Source organism: Haliaeetus leucocephalus, unplaced genomic scaffold (genome assembly GCF_000737465.1).
Source record: "Haliaeetus leucocephalus isolate CR32 unplaced genomic scaffold, Haliaeetus_leucocephalus-4.0 Scaffold506, whole genome shotgun sequence".
In the NCBI taxonomy this organism is placed as follows: Eukaryota; Metazoa; Chordata; class Aves; order Accipitriformes; family Accipitridae; genus Haliaeetus; species Haliaeetus leucocephalus.
Genome location: NW_010972942.1, coordinates 7,076,284 through 7,098,048, shown reverse-complemented (window position 1 = coordinate 7,098,048; position 21,765 = coordinate 7,076,284). Strand labels below are relative to the sequence as shown.

Genomic DNA, 21,765 nt, shown 5'->3' with positions numbered 1-21,765 from the left:
TATGTGTGCTTGAATGTATTCAGCTTCATATTCCATCCTTTAAAACTGCTCTCTCATCTACAAAAGCCCAGACTGTGAAATTGAAAGTACCTGTATGTGCGCTTGAAAGATGAAGAAAGTATTTCCACAGGCATTTTCACTTGGAAAATGAAGGCGCATTTATATGTGCTACCCTTTCAAAATGTTTTCTGAGATAAAGTTATTCACAGAATAATTTCAACAAGTCATTCTTGAGTCTCTTAGATCTCAGACTGAAGATTATTTTCAAACAGCTCTTTGAGAACAGATTTCCAGAATTCAGGCTGAAACAATTGGTATTGCTCAGACACATAAGCTGAATATGGTATATTCTGTCCTTGAACAGGCAAGTGTGACTCTAATTTCAGGCTTTTTTGATAGGAATACTAATGTTCAGATGAAATTCAGTATGCAGATGCTTTGTAAATTTTGGCCTTTCCTCATGTGCCACTGATGGTTAGCTTTTTTTGAAATATTCAGCAAAGACCTTAAAGCATCCTTGCACTAGGGATATATTGAAAAGCCTGCAGGAGGTTGTTTTAAGGAGTTGAGCAATCCTGTACAATCCAGCAGACATATTTATTTTGCACAGCTGAACACATGTATCAGGGTCTAAGTAAGGACTTGGACACCCGATTTGGCAGTAAAATCCGTCAGTTTTATTCCTTGCTCATATTTGCTGCCATTCCTGTGCAAAACTTTTTTCACCTAGTAGGACATGGCCATGTGGAGATGACTTTCTGAGTTTCCCCATGGTGGGTTAGCCACAGGTCACCCCGGCAATTCTCCCCTTAAGTGTACTCAGGTGTGTGCTTGAATGGGGACTGTGGGCCAGCAAGGTGACAAGAGGTGAGGGGACTGGAAAGATTATTGTGATAGCAGACACAAATCCTCTGTGTTCCTGGGCTGGGGCTGTACTTTGTGTCCCCCCAGGTAATGCAGCTTGGGGAACACCAGGGACCTCCTGATTACAAAGGCAATTAAAAGTAAGATAGATAGTAGGGGTGATGTGCTTCTCGGCAGTGCCTCAAGTCAGTGCAACTTCCTTGATGGCTAGTCTTTATGGAAAAGGATATGAAGCATCTGTTTTTTGTAACAGATTGTTTTGTTTCGTCTGACTGTCTGTTTACTATTATTAGTAGGCTGGTTTCCCTATGGTACAGGTTTGTCAGGGAGGAATTTATTTAAAAACACATTTCTTTGTCTGTCAAGGAGCTTTTACATGTATATCAGGGAAGGTGAAATTTATACTGTGCCAGGACTGGAAAAGCTGCTTGACAAAGAGAAGCAACCTAGTAAGGAAGATCTTGCTTAAAAAATGGTACTCAGGACCTGATCTATTTAATCTATTTTAGTAGTCCTATTAAATTCAGTTTGAATGTATTGAGAATAAAACTCATTTGAATATAATGAGACTACTCAAAAAAAAAAAAAATTATTAGGCTTGATCTCCAGACCTGGAAGCGAAAGAGAAAGTCAACAGACACCATATGCAGTCTGTATTGAACCTACGTGCACATAAGCACACTCACTGGGTGTGTAAGCACACAAAGTACTGATGCTATGAATAAGTTCACTTTCTGAAGTTCGCTTTCTGCACTGTAGTATAATAGAGTAAGTTTTTCAAAAGCACTTAGAGGAACTGCCCAACTCTCCTGGTTAGCCAGGGGCTGGCACCTATCTAAATTGCCGTGGTGTTTCTGAGTAGTCAATCCTTCCGTGCTATAGCTAAATGTACATCTGAGATCCTCTCCCAGGAGTACAGGTGCTCTATCTGTTTACATACATACACTTATATAGCTTCATACTGCCAATTCCTCATGCTTCAGTCCTTACATAGACTTCTCTCATCCTCATGTGGTCCTGCCGCTTCCCCTGGGCAGTCAGCAAGGAGAATGGCCAGAGCAGCCGTGCATTAGGCTCAGCTTCCACCCAAGACCACCCACCCACCCACATGACAGTACAACCTACCTTAACCTCTCCCTGTGATAATGGAGGTGTGTACATTACCATGAGGAAATGGGCATGTTCTCTGTCTTCTCCTGTATGTGTAGATCCTTAGATATTCTGTGCTAAAGATGCTGTATTCATATTCAAGTTAATCATGTCCATTTATTTAGGAAAACAAACTGTTTCCCAAATCAAAAAACAAAAACCCCTCTTTCAAAGAGAGCTGCAGATCTTTGAGGGGAAGTAAACATATCTAGAAGGAAGCTTTTTAAATTGAAAGACTTCTCTATCTAAAGGAGATGTGAAAAGCTATGCCCTTGCAGTTTCTAAAGCCGATGGACTTAAATAGGAACTTAAAGAAATGTGCAAACTCTGTCACCGTTGTTCACCTCTGTGATATGATCTCCCAACTCAAGACTACTTACTGGATCACTGAACTGTCAGTGTGTTGTTGTATGATATGTTTTCATAATGCCCCACACTGCTGAAGTGAGCAGGGATATAGCAAAGATATATGGGTTTAAAACGGAATTCTAAAATTGCCTGAAATTCCTTCATACACAGAGTTTACTCTTTATATTTGAAAAATACTTGGAGTCTTTTAGCAATTATATTATCTGGTAGCTGGAAAGCCACTTTCTTTAAAGATTAAAAAAATCTGATATCGGAAGCCTGTTTGGAGCCTAGTACACGTCTAATTATCTTTCTCAGTCTTAATTATTTAGCAAGTGCTAATAAACTGCACGTATCATGACACTCATGTTTAATAAGCATATAAATTTAATTGATTTTTTTCCTTCTCTTTGAAGACTAACAGACATGGAATTCAATCAAAAGGCAATGGCATTATAACTTCCAATATAACATCAGGTTTTAATAAGCCTCCTGTTTGCTGCACACATGTGCTTAAGACTGCCTGGAAACCAAATCAGCAGAGAAAAGGGATTACTTTAGATTACTTTGAAATGTGCATTGTTTGAAATGGCCTCTGGTGACCAGCTTTCATGAATGGCTGATTTTACTTGTGGGGCACGTCATCTGGCTCAATTATACCACGCTCTTTTGTATGACAAGTGCACTTCTTGGCTGTGTTGAAATATGAAATTCTAAAACAAAGTAAATCAGATGGTGAGAAATAAATTTAAGTAACTGTATATTATTAGAAGTTTGTAACTTAGCAGCAGGCGCTCTTCTTACTGAAAAATATGAGTGAATTTTCTTTTAAAACTTTCACAGATTTGAAGTTAATATGAAAATATTATTTTAAATTTTCTTTAATGTTTTATTCAACTATATTAATGGCATTAAAATAAAAAAGACATATTTTCCTTTTCTCAGAGACAGATCATTTCTTCTACAGTTATGTATTTTTAAAATGTTATTGGAGTTTGTTGTTTTATTCTGACATATGAAGTGTTGGAAAGTTTTACCTACTAAGAATATCCCTTAACCTGTACAAAGTTATAAAAGTGGGTTAACAAGTGTGCATTATACTTTCAAGTCACTGCAGGCTTTTTCTTTTCCTGTCCGTAACCGTTTGCAAAATTACAATGTAAAAACGTAATATAAGGTTATGATTCTCCCTGCCTGCAATTACTTTAAATTATAGTTACTTTAAATTAATCTAGCCTGAGGCACTGATGATACATCATTATAATACAGAGATTACATTTAGAAGGTGAACAGATAACTGATTGATTAGTAAAGTGTGTTGGAAATCCAATAGGTAATGATGAGATTAGACCCAGATAGGAAGTACATTCTTTGTGTTCACTGTAAATCCTATACTTTACAACTAAGATTAGGGGATTAACCTTTAAGAAGAGATGGTAGGTCTTGCTTTTTCCTGACTTCTGCTGTACTGTAAATGTGTTTCCCATGGCTGCAGGCTCGATATTCCCACAGGAAACTGACCTGCACATTTACACGGTCATGCCTGGTACCCTGAGATCACAGTGTTTGTCTTTTAAATACAAGATAGCAGTGTAAGACGCAAGAAGAGCATTACCTTTACTACACTTAAAACAGTCATCTGTCAACTGCTTTTTCCACTTAAGTGCTTCACTGTATGAGTGAAATTGAGAGTTGTTGCTGTTGTTGTTGTAGAGTGTTACAACCCTCTAGTCGTCAAGGCAACATGATTTAAGGAGAGATTTAAGACTTCTGAACCGCTAGGTTGCTTTGGTACAGATGAACATCTCGCCTCCCTGACCTTTTATTATGTAATTTCAATCTGTCTGCACAATCTTCATGAAATTACTAATCTCATGAAATTACTAATTTTGTTGCGTGTCTAACCACACACCTGTTATGATTCATAGCATAGACTATGTGACACTTTAAGAGGTCTATCCACCCTTTGACATAAACATCAAACATTCACAGAGACTGTAAGTGTGTTGCTGAGAAAACCCCTTTCACTCCCTTTCACCTTGGAGTTTCCATGTATGCAAAGTATTCTTTAGTACAGCAGCCTTGCTAGGTGCGCACGTTTCACTTTAAAGCAAAGAACTGAAAATGGTAGGCATAAACCACTGAATCTGACCTTTGCAGGGGCACTAGTGAGTGAAGCCACCTCCATTTAACGTGATGTCAATGACAGCAATTTCTGGCACTACAGGCAGACTGGCAGGTTTTTGAAATGCCGCTGACCAGGTGCCCACCAAAGTGACCAACTTCCAAGGTCATATTGGAAATTACAGAATGCTGTCAATAGCAAATCCCTACTCTGCTTTTTATGAATGAAGAGAATTCTTCTTGTTGTCCTTTGCCTTTCTACTTTTCTTATGGAGAGTCTGATTTTAAGGAAACAGAGAACACTCAGGTCATGTTCCTGTAAAAAACACTCAGCAAAGCTAAAACTGTCAAGTCAGCAGGTCATAGGTAAAATACATAAGAAGGTAATGCTCTTCTGCTTGGGGTGAGGAAAGAAAGCTCATTTTCTTGTGGTGATTGATAGCTGAGATTTTGTTTGTTTGAGAGGTTTTATCCATTTCTTTATCAGAGAAACCTGTGAGAAGAAATTATCCAAGATGATCTTTTGCATAAAGGAAATGAGGCAACATATCACTTGCAATGACAAGGCCTTCTGCTTCTTTTCCATGCTTTTGATATATTTTTGTGCAAGTTCCTAGCACTTGTCAGCAAATCTCAAAAATGTCCTAAGTAGCAAAATGTTCATTTGTGGACTATATCTTAATGTCAATTTTTGGAGGTAGGGAAATCTAAGTACAGAGAAATAATCAGTAGGATACTGGATAGTAATGAGGAACAAAACACTTAACCAGAAAATTGCTACCACGTTAGGAGATTCTTGATTTAGGATCCCTGCAGTACCTTACATTCTTAATTCACTGGACACATTTATTGCTAATATCAGGGGAACAGAAACCTGAATTCTGGTTCTCAAGCTCCACAATCACAGTCCACAGTATTACTAGTATTATTACTATTACCGCTGTTTCTTTTATTGGCCAGAGTTGATCCATTTTTGTTTCTAAGGAAAGGCCACTAGAACAGCAGGCCTTAACCTATGACTTTGGATGATGCGCTGTCCTCGCTGCTCAGGCTAGAAAGAAAACACCAGCACTTTGGTGCAGAGAAGACAAAGTTGTCTCCCCTTTGTTATCACTTGGTCATGAATTACTGATGTGGGGCAATGCATAGCCCATGGTATTGGAGACATATATATGTCCAGTATCCTTACTCATTATCCCCACATTTGATTTCAGATTTACAAACAAGAAAGAAACCTGTTCATGTAAGCCAGATTCCCTATAGAAGGATATGTTGAAGCCACATTTGTAGAGCATTAAATATGAAGAAGTCCACACATCTTTAAAGCTTATAATGGAGTATACTTATGGATACTCAGTGCTCTGTTTCATAAACAAAGTGTATGATTCTGCACAGATTTTTATTGGCCAAACAGAAAATGGGTCTTTAACATAGTAAACATAGTAAAAAATGTGGACATGAAAACAAAGTGGATTCTCAAAGGGAAAATGCTATTTTTGGAAAACTGGGTGTCTTTTGTTGTGTTCCAAACTAAGCACTTTCAGCCAATGCACTGAAAAATCTTAAACACTTATTGGCCAAAATGAATATAAAATCTACGAATAATTTCAAAGGATACTATTCTATCTTTTGCTTTTCTTCCTAGTCACTGAAAGATATTCTCTTAAGAGACCTAGAAATACAGTCTTCCTAGTTTTTATGCCACATCACACGAAGTGGCACTGTAGCCCTTCTTCACAGTGCCCTGCCAATGTAATTCAAGTTTCATGGGTAATTAACTCTCCAGGCCAACAAGTCCTTGAACTGCCTGTTATAATACTAGCAGCATAGAAGCAACTAAAGATCCAAGTTCTCAGATTTTATCCCATGAAAGGTGAGTACAAACTATGAATTTGTGCTCCTGTGGAAAAAAAAAAAAAAGAATCACCGAAAGGAAAAATTACATCCAGATGAGGAAAAAGAGTTTCTTTGGATTTCTCTGGTTTCATTTATTTACTGACTACATTTCAGTTGTCATAGGTAAGTTCTCTAGGAAAAATATCCTTTAAATTTTCTGAACAGCATATACAGAAGTTATGATCAGCACTTGTTTACTTGGCCAGAGAAAAGCATTTTATACTACCGTCTTAATTTCTGAACACTGCACAAGATTTTAAGTTTACTTCCCCATGTGAATTTGAAAAGATCCCTTTTAGAATTTCTCCTGTTTTTGTCTATTTCTCAAGACAAATTACAGTGTCTGTAGGCGCACTTGTAGACTACCAGCCAGTATCCAACACAAACCTTGCAGCCTTGTCTTCCCTATCAAGCCTGTATTTTGACAGTTTTCTTTACTTCTTTTCCTTCTGAGAGTGGGAAACAGGCTGTAAAAGGACAAGTTGTCAAAGATCACCTTTTAATAAAGATATGTTGTACGCAAAATTGAAATAGTTATGAGCAACAAAAGGTGGCATTACTGTGCTCTTGTGCAAGAAGCATTCAATGAAACTTGGGTAATTAATTTTATATGTGTAGATCAGTCCTGATATTTTCCTTTATCCATCAAGGGGAAAAAATTAGATTTGGAAAAGAAACCCTTCATGCCCTTTTTCCTAGAAAAGACTTGCCCAAGGTGGCCCTAACTTGCTAAAGCAAAAGGATTTTTTAAAACTAACTAGTGTAGCCCAAAGAGGGTGAAATGAAGAATACTTGTTAATGTTCATTTGGATTAGTGTAAATTTTATTAACACTGAGGTGTAATTGTCAGGAACTTGTAGTTTCATACTGTGAGGGATTATTCAAACATGTTGGTGCCAATGTTTGCTCAGTGTAGTCAGGATGACTGCACTTTCTGGGTCAACATTGTCTGAAAAAGTTTGCTGTACAGTGCGACTGAGGTAAGAAACTAAACATTGAGTCTCACTTCATGTAGCCTTTGTGCTCTGTGAGGTGAGTCAAAGTTTTGCTATTTAAAGATCAGACATTTAGAGAAATTGTATTTCTGCTTTTGCACCAAGAGCATGTGGTGTCTGGTGTCTGTCAGAAGAAGGCTGACTTCTCCGGTAACCCTGATCTCTGGGGCTTTTGTCAGCTTTTATGTGACTTACAACAAATACAAGGAAATTGAACTATTTTTAAAAGTCAGTCCAGACTAATTACAGACTTCCAGTCTACTTACCTGAATGTTGTGCAATCACCGAAATGGTGTTTAACATTAAATGCTGATCCCCTGTATTGGCTTTGCGGTGCTTTAATGTCAGTTGGAGGCTGGACGGTTTGTTGCTGCAGAGACAATGAAAGACAAGATTTCTCTGCAACAGACACTTGGGTTTTCCTTTTAAAGACATTCACACTCTTCTGGTGTAATTACAGCCTGCCAGAGTGAGGAGCATGAAACTGTTTAGCTTGCGAAGCTTAAAATAAAAGGTGTATGTGAAAACAAGAACACGATCCTTTTTCTAGCAGTCCAGCACCAAGTCCCATCCCCTCCCTCTCCTGTGGCTTCTTCCCCTGAAATTTAGAGCACCTTCCTATTAGCGCAATTTTAGGTGAGTGATGGGGCCCTTTTTGTCTTCTGTGTTGCTCTCATTAAATATTTCTGCTTATTAATCTGTTTGTAGTTCATGTTGCATGTCTGAATATGAAGTCTCAGGGTGTGGGAGCACAGATCTCCTCATGAATTATGCTCCAGTCTAATTATATAATGTGCACCCCAGTTCCCATGCAGGCTTCCCCTCGGGCAGACCTCTTGAATGTTCTTGGGCTTGGGTGGTTTTCTGGGGATTTTTTATTGACCAATGTCACCATGCTTTATCCATAGTCCCAAAATAAAAACAGAAGGAAAGTATGTGGCAGGTCAATACCCTGGAGGGAGCAGGCATGACTCTGTGGTTTCTTTCCCACCCCTTTCCTTTTTGCCCCCAGATATCCCCTCCCTTCCCTTGTGTAACAGGACAGGTTTGCAGAGCTTCAGTCAGTAATGCCAAAAATGTTAAAGTGTAAGTGGCTACCCATTCCTCCCTGGGCCAATCAGTCATTTTCAGTCACAGGTTTAAATCTGCTGCAGCAAAGCCAAGCCTCTGTGCTTGCATCAGGTCTTACAAAAGCAAGGCTGTTTGAGTGACAGGCACGGAGAGGGGGTTCTGATAACGTACTGAGCCGAGTCTGGAAGCGGAGTATCAAGGACAAGGCTGTGCCAGAGGTACTGTGCATTATGGATGAGGCACTCAGGTCCGTCATTGATTGATTGAGGGACAGTTACGCTCTTTCACAATGCTGGGTAAGATCATCTGGACTGTCACTTAATATGAGCTTTCTTGTCAGTGGGAAGATGACTTTTCACGTAGTGATCCAATGCAGACTGCAAATGACAGCCATGCTCTCCCCTCTGTTTTGTAAGGGTTTAGTTGGTCATGCAGGTGAGTTAACCTAAAATAGCTTTATCGCATGCCAGGTGCCATACGCTGGAATTAACCCTTATTCTCAGAATCTCAGACTGACTATAAATATTGGAAAAGCACCTGCGTTTGATGATGTGAGATATAGGTCCTTTATCTCTAGCAGCCAAGGTGCCATTTAACTGCTGCGTAGGTATGGTATTAAATTAAGTAGGGGAGCTGGGGGGAATGCAAATTTTTTTACTCTTTTCTTTCAGGACAGAGAACGAAGCTGTAACGAACAGTTCTGGAGACTTTGAAGCACAGCCACAGTACTGAGGTCTTTGACTGACAAGCCTTCTGCTTTCTCCTTCTTACAGGGCTCCTCCTACAGATGTTCTGAACACGTCTGCATCCCGGCAATTTTTTACTGTGCCCAGGTACTGAATGTAAGGAACAAGCTACATAAAAAGAAGCGTGGGGTGTAGGAGAAGGAGCACTGTGAGGAGTATACCAGAAGTCATGCCTTTACAAAATGCAGGCAGTGGCATGACTTCAAGCAAAAATTATTTGAGAAAGCGTAGCTGCAGAATGACCGAGCTTATTTTTAGAAAATGACAGAATAAAGCTCTTATTCAACAATATGGCTTATAATCATGTTAAATGGTATGTGTCAGGCTTGACTTCCCTAAGTGTTATCCTTTCACTGTGTGACTGGAAGTTTATTTATTGCTTGAACAGAATTTCTTTTCCTCCCTACAGGTCTTGAAAACTAGAGCTCAGGCACTTCTGGATCGGTCTTTTAATTGAAATACTGGAACTACTATGAGGTCTTCTTGGTTTGCACTCATCTTGGCAGTGCTCAGTACTGAACTGCTAACAAGTCACTGTTCCACCGTCAAGTCCCCGAGGTTCAGAGGACGTGTGCAGCAGGAGCGAAAAAATATCAGACCAAATATCATCCTTGTACTCACAGATGATCAAGATGTGGAGCTAGGTGAGAAATAATTGTTATTTGCTACTTCATTTCCTCACATGTCTTTCAGTAATTTCTGCCAAGCAGAAAGTACTTTAAATTCAGGGAAGGTACTGGTCCTGGAACAATATCAGAATGTGGGACAAGTTTGGAAAATGAGTTAACAAATATTATTTAATAGCATTCATCACATTTAATTACAGACTTTAGGAAACCTATGCTTATCAAAATCTGCCATGGAAGGCTTTAATCACCAGCATAGAAGGATTTAATAATACATGCAAGGACATACAGGTAAAAAATTTGCATCAGAAGCCCTTTTTCACTTTGTGACTTTCTGTAACATTTAAAAATTTGAGCCTTATGAGGCTAACCTTTCCCTCAATGCTGTATAGGTGAGTGTCTTGTCACATGCATATATGTCATCTGACATGTTTATGCACACATACAAACTGGTCTGGTTTCAGGACATAAGCTTAATATTTCTGTGAATTATTAAAGTGTTTAAAATCCATCTGCTTTAAAACTATGCTATATGTATAAAAATAGGATAGTTTTGCTTTCACAAGTATACTAAATATCTGAGCACAACCTGGACATACCAGCCAGAAGTGATTTTCACATATTTTTCTTAGGGTGGAAAAAGTTAAAACACTTGGATGATGTTCCAGGAGGCCTTTGAATGTTTTCCATTAAGTAAGTTAGAAAGATATTAATAGTAGTTATGCATATAACTGATTTTTTGGTTCACTGCCCAAAGTGAAAAATGAAGGAGAGAAAGAGGATCATTTTAGGTTACCCCCAAGCAAATATTTTAGTTTTGGGGGTGGGAGGCAAGATCAAAAAGGTGAAAAATTGGCAAATCAATTTGAAATGAAATCTTTCTTAGTGTTTTTTAATGAAAGACATGTTTTTAATAAAAGTATAGTGAATTTCTAAACAAAGTGCCATATGACATTGAAAAATCAAAATGCTTCATTCCAGAAAACTTATAACAAAATAGTTCATTTGTTCTAAAATCACATACTTTCAGCCAGAAAGTTGTAGACAAAAAGTGGTCTAGATCTAAAAGCAATTCTTTAGTTGCTAGCATTTTCATTTTTGTCATGATGCAATAATAATTTACACAGTCCTTCAGGGCTGTGAGAACATAATTAATAAACTACATTTTGTGACTGAGAGTTAATGCTTTTATGCAGCATAGCTCCAAGACCAGGCCTTTAGATCTGAGCATATCTTATCTTTTTTATTTCTCACTCTTTCAAATGTCTGCTCTGTTTAGCCATGCTGCATAATGAATGGCTGTTCCCAGCTCCATTTTTGGCCTAAAATACAGCTATTACAATAGGAATGCATTTCTTCTTGATAGAGCCGTTCTGAAAATTTCATTAAAAGGGTCAAGTCATGTCTTCTTTTTTGTGGTCCAAAAGAGCCTACTTTCTCCAGGGCACTGGGGAAGGTAGGTCAGCAGACACATGTCTCTGAACAATGTTACCTTCTTGCTGTCTTCAGTCTTGCGAGAGGCTATGCAAGTGGTGAAAGAGGAGGAAGGACGTGGCAAGCCACTTTGTTCATATTGTGGAGCTCCTCTCTTTGAAAGCTGCTCTGGATGTTCACAGGGCACTCTGGCTCCTATTAGCAGGCAGCTGAGCAATAGCCTGGATGTGTATGCATTCCCACTGCCTTGAATAAAGACACAGGTTTTGCCTTTTCATAGATCATTTCACAGGAAACAGGATTCAGCCCCAAGACTTACTGTACTGCATTATTCACACTTCTGCTAATAAATCATTCTGCTTATTTGAAAAGTAAAGCCATACTGTTTTCCATGTGTGAATTATCCCCTCACCCTTCAGTGATTCCTGAGCAAAATCTTAAGTTTCCCAAAGGTCAATGGGAAGTAACACTTTCTGCCACAAACAGAATAAAACTTAGGCAGTGGTATCCAAAAAATCACAAGACTGGAGGTCTCTCAATATGGATTATTTGCTATCATATTCCCAGCATGAACATTTCTAAAAGCTGTTCTAAATGAATGATTTAACATAAAAGCATATAGGGTACGTTATAGACTTCAATCAGGGAGGATTTGTCTCCAGAGCATGTATGCGCATTGAACCAAAATATTCAGCTGCCGGAGTGCAAATGATATACAAGGGAGTTATCCAAAGTAAAATTTGCAAGATGCAGGGAGCTTGCATTTAGTTAGTGCTCAAAGCATAGGAGTATGTGCATCTTCCTATCGATCTGCACCATCCCCCTGAGTTTTGCATTCTGAATGCAAAAAGTTCAGCAAGGCTGCTGTCTCATTCAGCTTATCAGATAAAACCCACAAATTGCTCCACAACTCCAGTCAGTTCCTATCTATGCTGGGAGGAATGTGTCACAGAGGAAGGATATTACAGGTCAGCTGGTGGATGGCAACTTAAGCGGTGTGAAGCAGCCTGGCCCATGGTACTTGAAGAAACTCAGCAAACACTTGGGCCCAGAAGCTGGGAAATGACTGGTTAAATTGTGCTTCTGTGCACTTTCTTTCCCCCACCAGGATCTTGAGGGTAGAAAAATAACTGCCCAACACTGAGGCAAATGGGCATCTTGCTCAAGACAAAGCACCAGAACCCAGAACTGCCCAGAACTACTGCCCCCCTGGAGACAACATACTGCTGCTCTTCAGGGCAGTGGCCCCAGTTCCCACTGGGGTCAGGTCTGTACTCTGATCAGGCATGTGTACAGGTATTTCCAACTTTTTGCTCGCTCTTTAGTCTCTTCCCCTGTCCTTCAGATTCTCTATCACTTGCACACATCAGTACCTCAAACCATGGCCCCCCCAATCACTCTTGTAATCCTCACTGTAAATAATACCTTATAATCCTCACTGTAAATAATACCTTGCATAATGCCAGAAAGGAGTCAAAACTAATGAGTACATTGGTAGGTCCAGTGTTTCTAACCCAGAGGCCTTTGAGATGTCAGAGAAGTGGGAAGAAAAAAAAAAGAGGGAAAATTCAGTTTGAGACAATCACTTTTTTCTGTACCCTTGTTTACAGCCTAATGCACAACCCAGTGAAATCCATATAAACCATCCACTGAGTACAGCACTGGGTGAAGAGATCGCATCACCTGGATGTATCACATCAGGCATAATTTGCCTGGGTTGCTTTCCATCTTCACTAGAACTAAAGTACTGAAAAACATAAGCTGAAAAAATGGGGATATGTGCTGAGATCTGACAAAGTCCATCCCCTTCCTGGGGCTTTGTGTACAACCCATATAAAGACAAGGTCGCTCTAGCTGTTCCTTTGTAGAGATGCCCACCTGTGATACACCTGGATGAAAGTCCATAGCAACTTTAAGACTTGTTATGAAACCTTGTTTACCAAACATATTTCTTGATACATGAGAACAGACTGAGAAGTGACACTGAATTTCTTGCATGACAAAACTTGCTAACTTCTTGTGCAAAGTGGTTGTTCCCAGTTATCTGGTTCCCCTCAGGTTCTCCCCAATCGGTCATGTAGAGCGCGAGTGTCCTGCTGTCAAACAGTGCCTGAGTATGTGTGCCCTGAAGACTGTGGGCCAGATGGTAAAGAGCACAAGCTGTGAGGAGAGCTACAGAGAGCAAAGAATTATAATTTATATCAGCAAGTTTTATCTCCTACTTATGTTTTGTTTTCCAAATGCGGAAGTCTCACCTGCTTTGAAGTGCCTATTCCAGAATTTCCAGAGGGGCTAAATCTATTATCAGTGTCAGTAAGTGCATACCTGGAGGAAAAACTTACTCATAAACAGCAGGTTTGCAAGAGCAGAGGGCTGACCAAGCAGAGGAATGAGGAAGCGCTCTAACAGCTACTCATTTATAATGCATAGAGGCATGAAAGTGCACATCAGCTCTGCTGCTGTTACCATGCATTAGTGTACCTGAACAGTGCACTTTCCATCTGAGGACCTCAAAGCACCTTACAGCTGAGCTCTCAGCATTAAACTGTGACATTTCAAAACCAGGAGAGCTATGGCAAAAACAAAACAAAACAAAACAAGAACTAAAAAGAAAAAGCCAGCCTGGGGTCCGAAATAAAGACGTGTAGAGTGAGGATGATCTCTCATTTGACTTTTACTTAACAACTCAGTGAAATGCTCCCACTCATATAAATGGAGACCTTTTGTGTTCACGGACCTCTCAGTTACTCTCCTACTTCTCTGTATCTCTAAACTCATGTGTTTTTTCTGTATTGAGTTCAGGAAAGCACAAATGCAGATGTTCTGCATTTAGAAAAGAGAGGCTGTGAAAGAGGAAGGGTCCAAAATGATGGAGACTTATATGCAGGGTATTAAAAGTATCATTGAAGACACAGACATTGACACTGCCCCAGGAGATGCTGAAGAGCTAAATGCCTCTTCCTTTTTTTAATCAAACAATTTTGATGCAAAAAATTTCATAGTCAGCACTGACTCTTTAGCCCCAAAACAAAACAGAGCATGCTTAATTTTAACGAGTAAAATAAATTGTAAGATTTTACTGCTTACACCTAAAGTTGAGCCTCCTTGGCAGTTTTGTGGTTTTACAGACATGTCTTTCATGTTTAAAAAAACTATTTTTTTTAATTTGGTTTTCAAGTGACCCAAACAAAACCACCAAGAAAAACTCTTATTGCATCAGTGGAATCTATGAATTTAAATTTAAGCCCATTGCTGTCAACTGTGTGGAATTAATTGTAAAAACAAAGGGAAAAAAACAAAGTAGAATTCCAGAAACCTCTTCTTTGCCACCAAAATTGTGTATTACAATTCACAAACTTGCTTCCTGGACGCATAGTGCCATATCCACGGTTCACCCTCACCCTTCAATCCCTGCTCTGTTGGATAACAGAAAGAGCAAAGTTTGACAGCTGTCAGCAAATACTGACAGGCCCTATCAGGAGCTGCTCAGTCTTTCTGCAGTCTGAAATCTGCAAGGCCTGCCTGTCTCACCTTGTTGTTCATGAAGATGTTTTGAAGGATGCAAAAAATGTCTTTGTTCTTTAAACCGGATCAATACAGTTTCTTGAGAAAGGTGCTGAATTTTGCCAGTATTTTTTGCATGCAGATTCATCCCCAAAAGCTGATTTTGAGCATAGTGCTTCAATATGGGAGCCAGACATGCTGATCCTGTGTCCAGAGAAACTTTCCTCTAGAAAAATTGTTACTTAATTGCCTCTCTATTCTCCTCTATCTCTCCCTCCCTCCCTTACCTTCTTCCTGTCTCTCATTCTGTCTCTCTGATTATCTGATAAAATGGAAAGAATTGTAACAGATTATTGGTAATCTCAGAATTTTACATATTTTACTGGCACATTTACCAATTATGTCTTCTGTGTAACATACTGTTTTCCTACAGCAGTGTTTGAAGAACTATTGATCTATAAATTTTACACAGCTCTAAAGCTTTAACATTGTATTTCTACATTAGTCTGTATTTTAATTTTGTTTTGAAGCCTGAGAAAAATGTATTTCTGGAATCCTGAATAATATGTTTGGTGATACAATAAAAACCTTATCTTTTCTCCTAAAATTACCTGAACTATGGAGTAGTACAGACTGATGTCCAAAGGCAAGCTAATCACTGATACTTTACTTTTAATGGCATAGTAGCAGCCAATATATTCTAACTATTTTTGCTGCACAGTGATGATCAGTACCTCTTATTGCAGGGTCCTTACAAGTGATGAATAAAACCAGAAGGATTATGGAGAATGGAGGGGCTTCTTTTATCAATGCATTTGTAACCACCCCAATGTGCTGCCCATCGCGTTCCTCCATGCTGACTGGGAAGTATGTGCACAACCACAACATATACACCAACAACGAAAACTGTTCTTCTCCCTCATGGCAGGCTACTCATGAGCCACGTACCTTCGCTGTGTATCTCAATAACACTGGGTATAGAACAGGTAAGAGACAAATCAACAGCAGTTCTTTGTTTGAAGTGAAAATGACAGATATTTCAGCAATGGGTCTCGAATCACTGCCTAAAATGAAGCAACTATTGTCCCAAATTGGAATTACAGAGGAGACGTTAGGTTTAGTGTTATGGAGAGGGAGGGTAGTACTGACTGCTGGTCCAGATCTGCAGCTAACGGCATATAAAGAAACTCACTCATAATGGAGCAGCATATTTTCACATTTGGATGTGGGAAATAAACTGTTGGGCAGTTACACCTAGTGTGAAAGAGGTGCATTTTAGTGGCATTGTGGGACTGAACTGGCAGTTCCAGCCGTGATTATGGTCAGTATTATGGCCTGCTTGTGGACAGCTGCTAACAGTTATGGAAGAAGATGTCAGGGCCAGGCTGGGGTCTGGTGCCAAAGACCTCACAGGAGTGAAGTGCCTGTCATGGGAGTGAAACAAGGTGAATGGTATAATTTAAACTTTGCCATGGGGCAATATTTCATTTGCATTTTCTGAAATGGAATAGAAACATGCCTTTAAGAAGGATTGTTCTGCTGTGCACCAATAAGATTTGATAGTTTTCTTGTAAATTCCTGGTGGTTTTCCGCAGTCAGGAGATCCCTTTCCTGTCTACAAAGAACTCTTCTTATTCCTCTCGCCTGCGCTTCAGCTTGATGTAAAACCTGATTCATTTCTGCATCACCTATCCCCTAAGATTCAATCTGTAGACACGTTAGGCTCCAGGCTGACTTCCCCTTCGCAAGGTACAGGAGTTGTGCGAGGTCATGAGGGTGCAATTTGTCCAAAAGCGTCACTCACCTACAAAGACTCCCCTTTACAGGACCAATGAGGCACAGATCTCGGTGCCAACTGCGTTCCTTACAATGTAATTGGCAGCAAAGAAATTTGTCTCTATCAGCAGCTTAGGCACAAGAACAGATTGCTTTCAAAACATATAGCAAGCAAATGTCTCCATGCTGTCTGCTTTTCCTAATTCTCTTAATGCTGCTATATCCAATGCCTTAAATTTATCTGCCTGTTTGCCATCTTCACTACACAGACAGCTCTCTCTTTTTTCTTCTGTTTCTCTGTATCTGTAGTTCTGGAGAGCTTCTGCATCCTGTTCAAAAAGCAAACTCAGACAAATATTTAACTTCTTTGGACCTGATGTTGGCTCTGACACATGTGCTGAATAGTACTTCAGTCTCTATTAAGCTGGTTTCAGTGAAGTTACCATCTGAGTACAGCGCTGCTAAATCTGAGTAAGGGTCAGCATCAAGGCTTTGGAGGAGAAAAACAGGGGAGAGAACTGACAGTCACTGCTAGAAAAGGTGCTGAATTCACCCTAAAATATAAGCTTTGTCTCATGGCTTATGTCTCAGAAATCCTTTCTGCTTGATCTATGGCTGCCTCATGTGGTACTTGGCTTTCCTGTTCTTAAAAAATTTAGTATCATCTTATTGATTTGTAATCTAATACTTGCACAACTAAATGCCTCATGTGTAAACTAGATAGCTCTATCACGAGCCCTCCCTGCCCTTCTGGGCGTAAACACTCTGCTTTGGGTATGTCTTCTGCACTGCCTTGTATTATGAAGGCATGTGGAGAAGTCTACTAAATGCAGACTTGGCCCTATTAAATGGAAAGAAAAAGGGGTCAAAAGAAAAGGAAAAGGAAAAAAAATCCCTTTCCAAAGGCAGGCAGGGAGAACATCAGTCCTAAAACCATCAGGGTAAGTGAGTTTAACAAGGGGCAGGAAGGAGAGAAAGGAAATGGAAACAAATGAAAATACTTGTATGAAACTCCGATGCTGACCAGGGTACATTGTCCAACCCTATAACAATATGTCTGTCCCAAAGAATTTATCCACTTACTCCTTGTAAGATAAGCCTCCCTTCTAATTACCCACAATTATTTTTGGAAGTGGCAGCTTAATTAACAGCAGATCTTATAATACATTTTTTAAGGATAGTGTTGCCTCATTAAAAAGTTATCAAAAGTCCACTAACCAACTAATAATCTACACTTCACAGCTAGAAAGTTTAGTAAAATTGTAATGACTCAAGAATACCTGGGAGTCAAGGATAATTGGGAGTGAAAAAGAGGGAACTGGAGAGAGAGAGTGGCTACATGCCACATAGACTAGTCGTGACTCTGCGCTGATATTGCAGATGCTGTGGGTATTTACCCTGTGCATTTCTATGTGTTTTGAGAGGAAATCAATATCCTCCTCAATGGGAAACTGAAGTGGAGAAAAAGAAGTGAGTGACTCACACAGTTTGGTGACAGTCCTGATAAGGCCCTGGTCCAGAGAGCTCCAGTCCAGATGAGACAAAGTACAATACCTCCAACCTGGTTGTCTGTTTGAAATTATGAAGATTTAGCTCTCACTTTTTGCACAGGATCAAATTATTATGTAAGTCAGTGGAAATAAAGAGGTGAGAGAATGTTTGTACAATGTCCTTACTTCTGTTCACTCCAAATAGTTTCCGACATCTATAAAGCATCTCCTGTCTAAACCTGCTGCAGCCTTAACTAAACCCTCTATACTGCAATTGGTCACATGTGGGCAGATTTCTTATGAGAAGAGTCCTGCTGAAGCCACGAGAACTCCATGCAAGCACAGTAGGCCATTTAAAGAGAGGTCTGAAATGTGCTCTAGTAAACTGTGGTCATAATTAGAGCCCACTGGGAAAACCTGGCAAAGAACAGAATGGGGTTTTCTTTCCTTTTTCTATTTGACTCTTCTACTCCCGTTCTACTCAGATGTGACCTCATGGAGATGTTGCATTTCATGGAAACACCCCTTTTTGAATATTATATGACAGTGCTAAATCATAGGCAGGAAAATCGCTGGGTGCTGGCAGGGCAGAAAATATTCAGAAACAACACTGCCAAACCAAAATCACTTTTGCTTCTAATTATAATTTTTAAAAAATCCCAAAACAATTAAAGATGTTTCAATGTTTACGGTTTCCCTTACTCACAAGCTGTATGCTAATGCAGCAATGAGTCAACTGCACAGCTTCCTGATCGTTGAAAGTCCACTAACTTGGTAATATTAAGCTAGAATTTGTAGGAAATAGCAGGGAAAGCACAGTGAATAGGTAGAAAGAGAAAACAAAGCAACTCTGGAGAGCTTCAGAGAGATGAGACTTTTGTTTTAATTACATAGGCTCCAGCTGCTCATACTGGGGAGGAAAAAGGGTGACTCTGTAATCACTTTCAAATTTTGTGGAAATTGTGAGAAAAACTCGAGAAGTTTTCTTTTATCTTGTAGTTTTTAATGTCAGTAGACGTCCCTTCAGCTATTTAGATTCAGAAATTTTATTCATAAGATTATTAGATGCAGGAGTTCGAGATTTTGCTTTGTGCTTTGTAAAGTATTGGCTGGTTATTTGCTCTTCTTTCAGTCCTCCCTGGGGTACTGTTGAAGTCTGTTACTCTCTTTACCTTCTGTTGCTCTGGCCCAGCCCTACAACACATAGTCTTGCCTCTCAGATGTGCCCTTCGGTGTTGTCAGTTCACGCTGCCATTCACCTACACAAACACAAAGGAAAACTCCAGGAGTGCACTACCTCAACCTTGCCTTCCTCCAGGAGGAAAGAAGGATTGTGCTACGTCTTAATAACCGAGCAGTAGCTGAGCATTTTCTCAGTATTTTAGAAGACAGAGCCATGACAGCAGCACAGCCAATATCCAGGAGACATAAATGTAACAATCATTTTATCGTTAAATAGTGTGTCACACTTTGTATACTGCAGGATTTTACATTTTTACCAGCTGAAGTTTCATCCTTTTGCAAATATGAAGAGAAATGTTAAGTTTAAAATTCTCACCCTGACTTAACATGCGTATGCATTCAGAGCCCTCTCTGTTTAGTGTTACTTTGTCGAATCACTACCTTCTAATCCTTGCTCCTCTTAGCCCTTCACAACCAGCGTAACCGTGCAGGAGGGAACAGGGGTCTGCCCTTGCTCAGCAACTGCTGACAGCCTCACAGCATCATGCCAAACGCAGGACCAGGCTTTCCCCTTATGGAATCCCACCTGAAAGAACAGAGATCACCAAATTAGGCAATTACTTGCTTACATTTTTAAGAATTGTCTTTGGGAAGATGTATTGCCCAATATTTTATTTCTTGCTCAGGAGTATCAACCAATCAGAATAACGTTCAGGATTCATGCATGCAAGTGTACTGATGGCATTCTCAGCCTTTCGTGGGACAAAAATGGTAACATAGCAAAGTTAAGCAACTTGAACATTAATTTCTAAATGCTTGCATTTGTAAAACTCAAAATTCAAGAAGTGACTGGACATCGAGATGTCACTATCTGGCATGTTTTGACATTAGTCACAGACTTCTGTGTAGTGATGAACAGAAATGGTCACTTGCTTGACATCTAGTTGATATGTTCAACAGTTCATATCAGCTTCTGATGCATGTCAGTTGGCACCTGTCACTTACAGGTATATTTCTTAGTGTAGTGACCAAAGAACTAATAAAATGCTGAGGTGACAAAAAAATGAAAGCTAAGGAGTATTTAAACTCGGCAAAATTCCCTTCTGACACACAGGGACAAGTTAATCTTTCCTAAAGGGAGCAAAAGCTATGCCTCCTGAAGGTGCAGGCAGACAATACGTTTCCTCTGGAGGCAAAGCCAGTGTGTTTCCTGTTCACAGCCTTACAGTACAATTCACTGCCAGCACACGCTATTTTTAATCTGCATCGTTTCAGTGACCTAATTTGTATCCTGCCTCATGCACTCTTTCAAAACGGAGAGGGTGACAGAATATGTTACAGGGGTGGGAATGAGTGAGCAGGGAATCAGTCCTAGTTTTCCAAATATTTCTAAAGTGAAAAAAAAAAAGAGAGAGAGAGAACTCCAAGCATTCAGGTTCTTTCTTAATTGGTATAAAAGAGGCAGGGGAGCATCAAACACAATTTAACTTGTAAGTATTTTAAATAATTGAAAATATGCCTCATTTTCAGAATAAAATTGCACTTTCAGTCAAACTAAGAAATGTACAAATAAAACTCAAATGCGCTGAATATATTCAATAGTCCACAAAAAGAGAAATGTAGAAGAGGGAAAAGTCTGAAAAGGATAACATGCAGGATTTTCTAGTTCTATGGTATCATGTGAAGTGAAACATCTTTTGGTTTCTGTCCAGGACCTCATCAAACCACAGCATGTTTGCCTACTTATGCTTAAAACAGAATTCTATGCTATTAAATATTGCACAGAAAACTGTACACTGAAAGATTTTTAGCAAATTTACACATTCAAGTGCTTCATTTAGGAAAATCTGGATAGAACATTGTCTGTGCAACTACTTCATCTCTCTTGTTCGTGTGGCCAAATGATAGTCTTTAACTACATAATAACATACCACTTTCTGGAGGATGAAATTTCCTCAACTTAAAAACATAAACCAGTTCTATCAAGTGGCATGATGCTGGCATCCACATCAGCAAGGATGGGGGTCTCAGATCCCCTCTGCAGAAGTCTACTGCTTTCTTACTGAGTTACTAAGCAGAGTGGGGTTTTATCACACATATGGGGCCTGGGGCTGCCAGCTATAGGTTTTCAGATGCCTGCTGAAAGGAGGGTGGCAGTGAGACTCAGGAGTCCTTTCAGGCATTGTTGTGTCCTCCCCACTGTCCAAAGGTGCTTCTGGCTCCCTTCATCCTACCCTGTTAGGCAAAGAAGTCTCCACTCCAGTTTTTCTCATCCCAGTTTTCTGGCCCTGTAAGACCTCACCTCGGCCTCTGCCCTGAGCCTTGTCCCCCAGCCCGTCTGTCCTCAAGTTGTTCCCAACCTCCTGGATCCAGTCAGTCCTTGACAGACATGTCCTGTTCCCACTGCTTACCGTTAGCGATCTCCTTTCCCAGCCTGATCAGCAAATCTGCTTCTCCCACCCCCCTTCCCTTGTCAGTCAGCTTCTTTCTCCTTTCTGCACTCACTGACCAGTTTCTTGGTTTACTTTGCCAGTCCTGGGCCCCCAAGCCCCCACTGCTT

General features: G+C 39.8%; 1 protein-coding gene across 1 annotated transcript in view; it reads left to right on the top strand.

Annotated features, from left to right (window-relative positions):
* Positions 1-21,765, top strand: part of SULF1 (sulfatase 1) — a 124,023-nt gene that overhangs the window by 49,884 nt on the left and 52,374 nt on the right. Inside the window, exons 4-6 of the mRNA XM_010575898.1 lie at positions 9,119-9,280; positions 9,603-9,837; positions 15,504-15,743. Coding sequence (XP_010574200.1) covers positions 9,666-9,837; positions 15,504-15,743 — 412 coding nt within the window. The 5' untranslated portion in view covers positions 9,119-9,280; positions 9,603-9,665. The remainder of the gene's footprint in view (positions 1-9,118; positions 9,281-9,602; positions 9,838-15,503; positions 15,744-21,765) is intronic.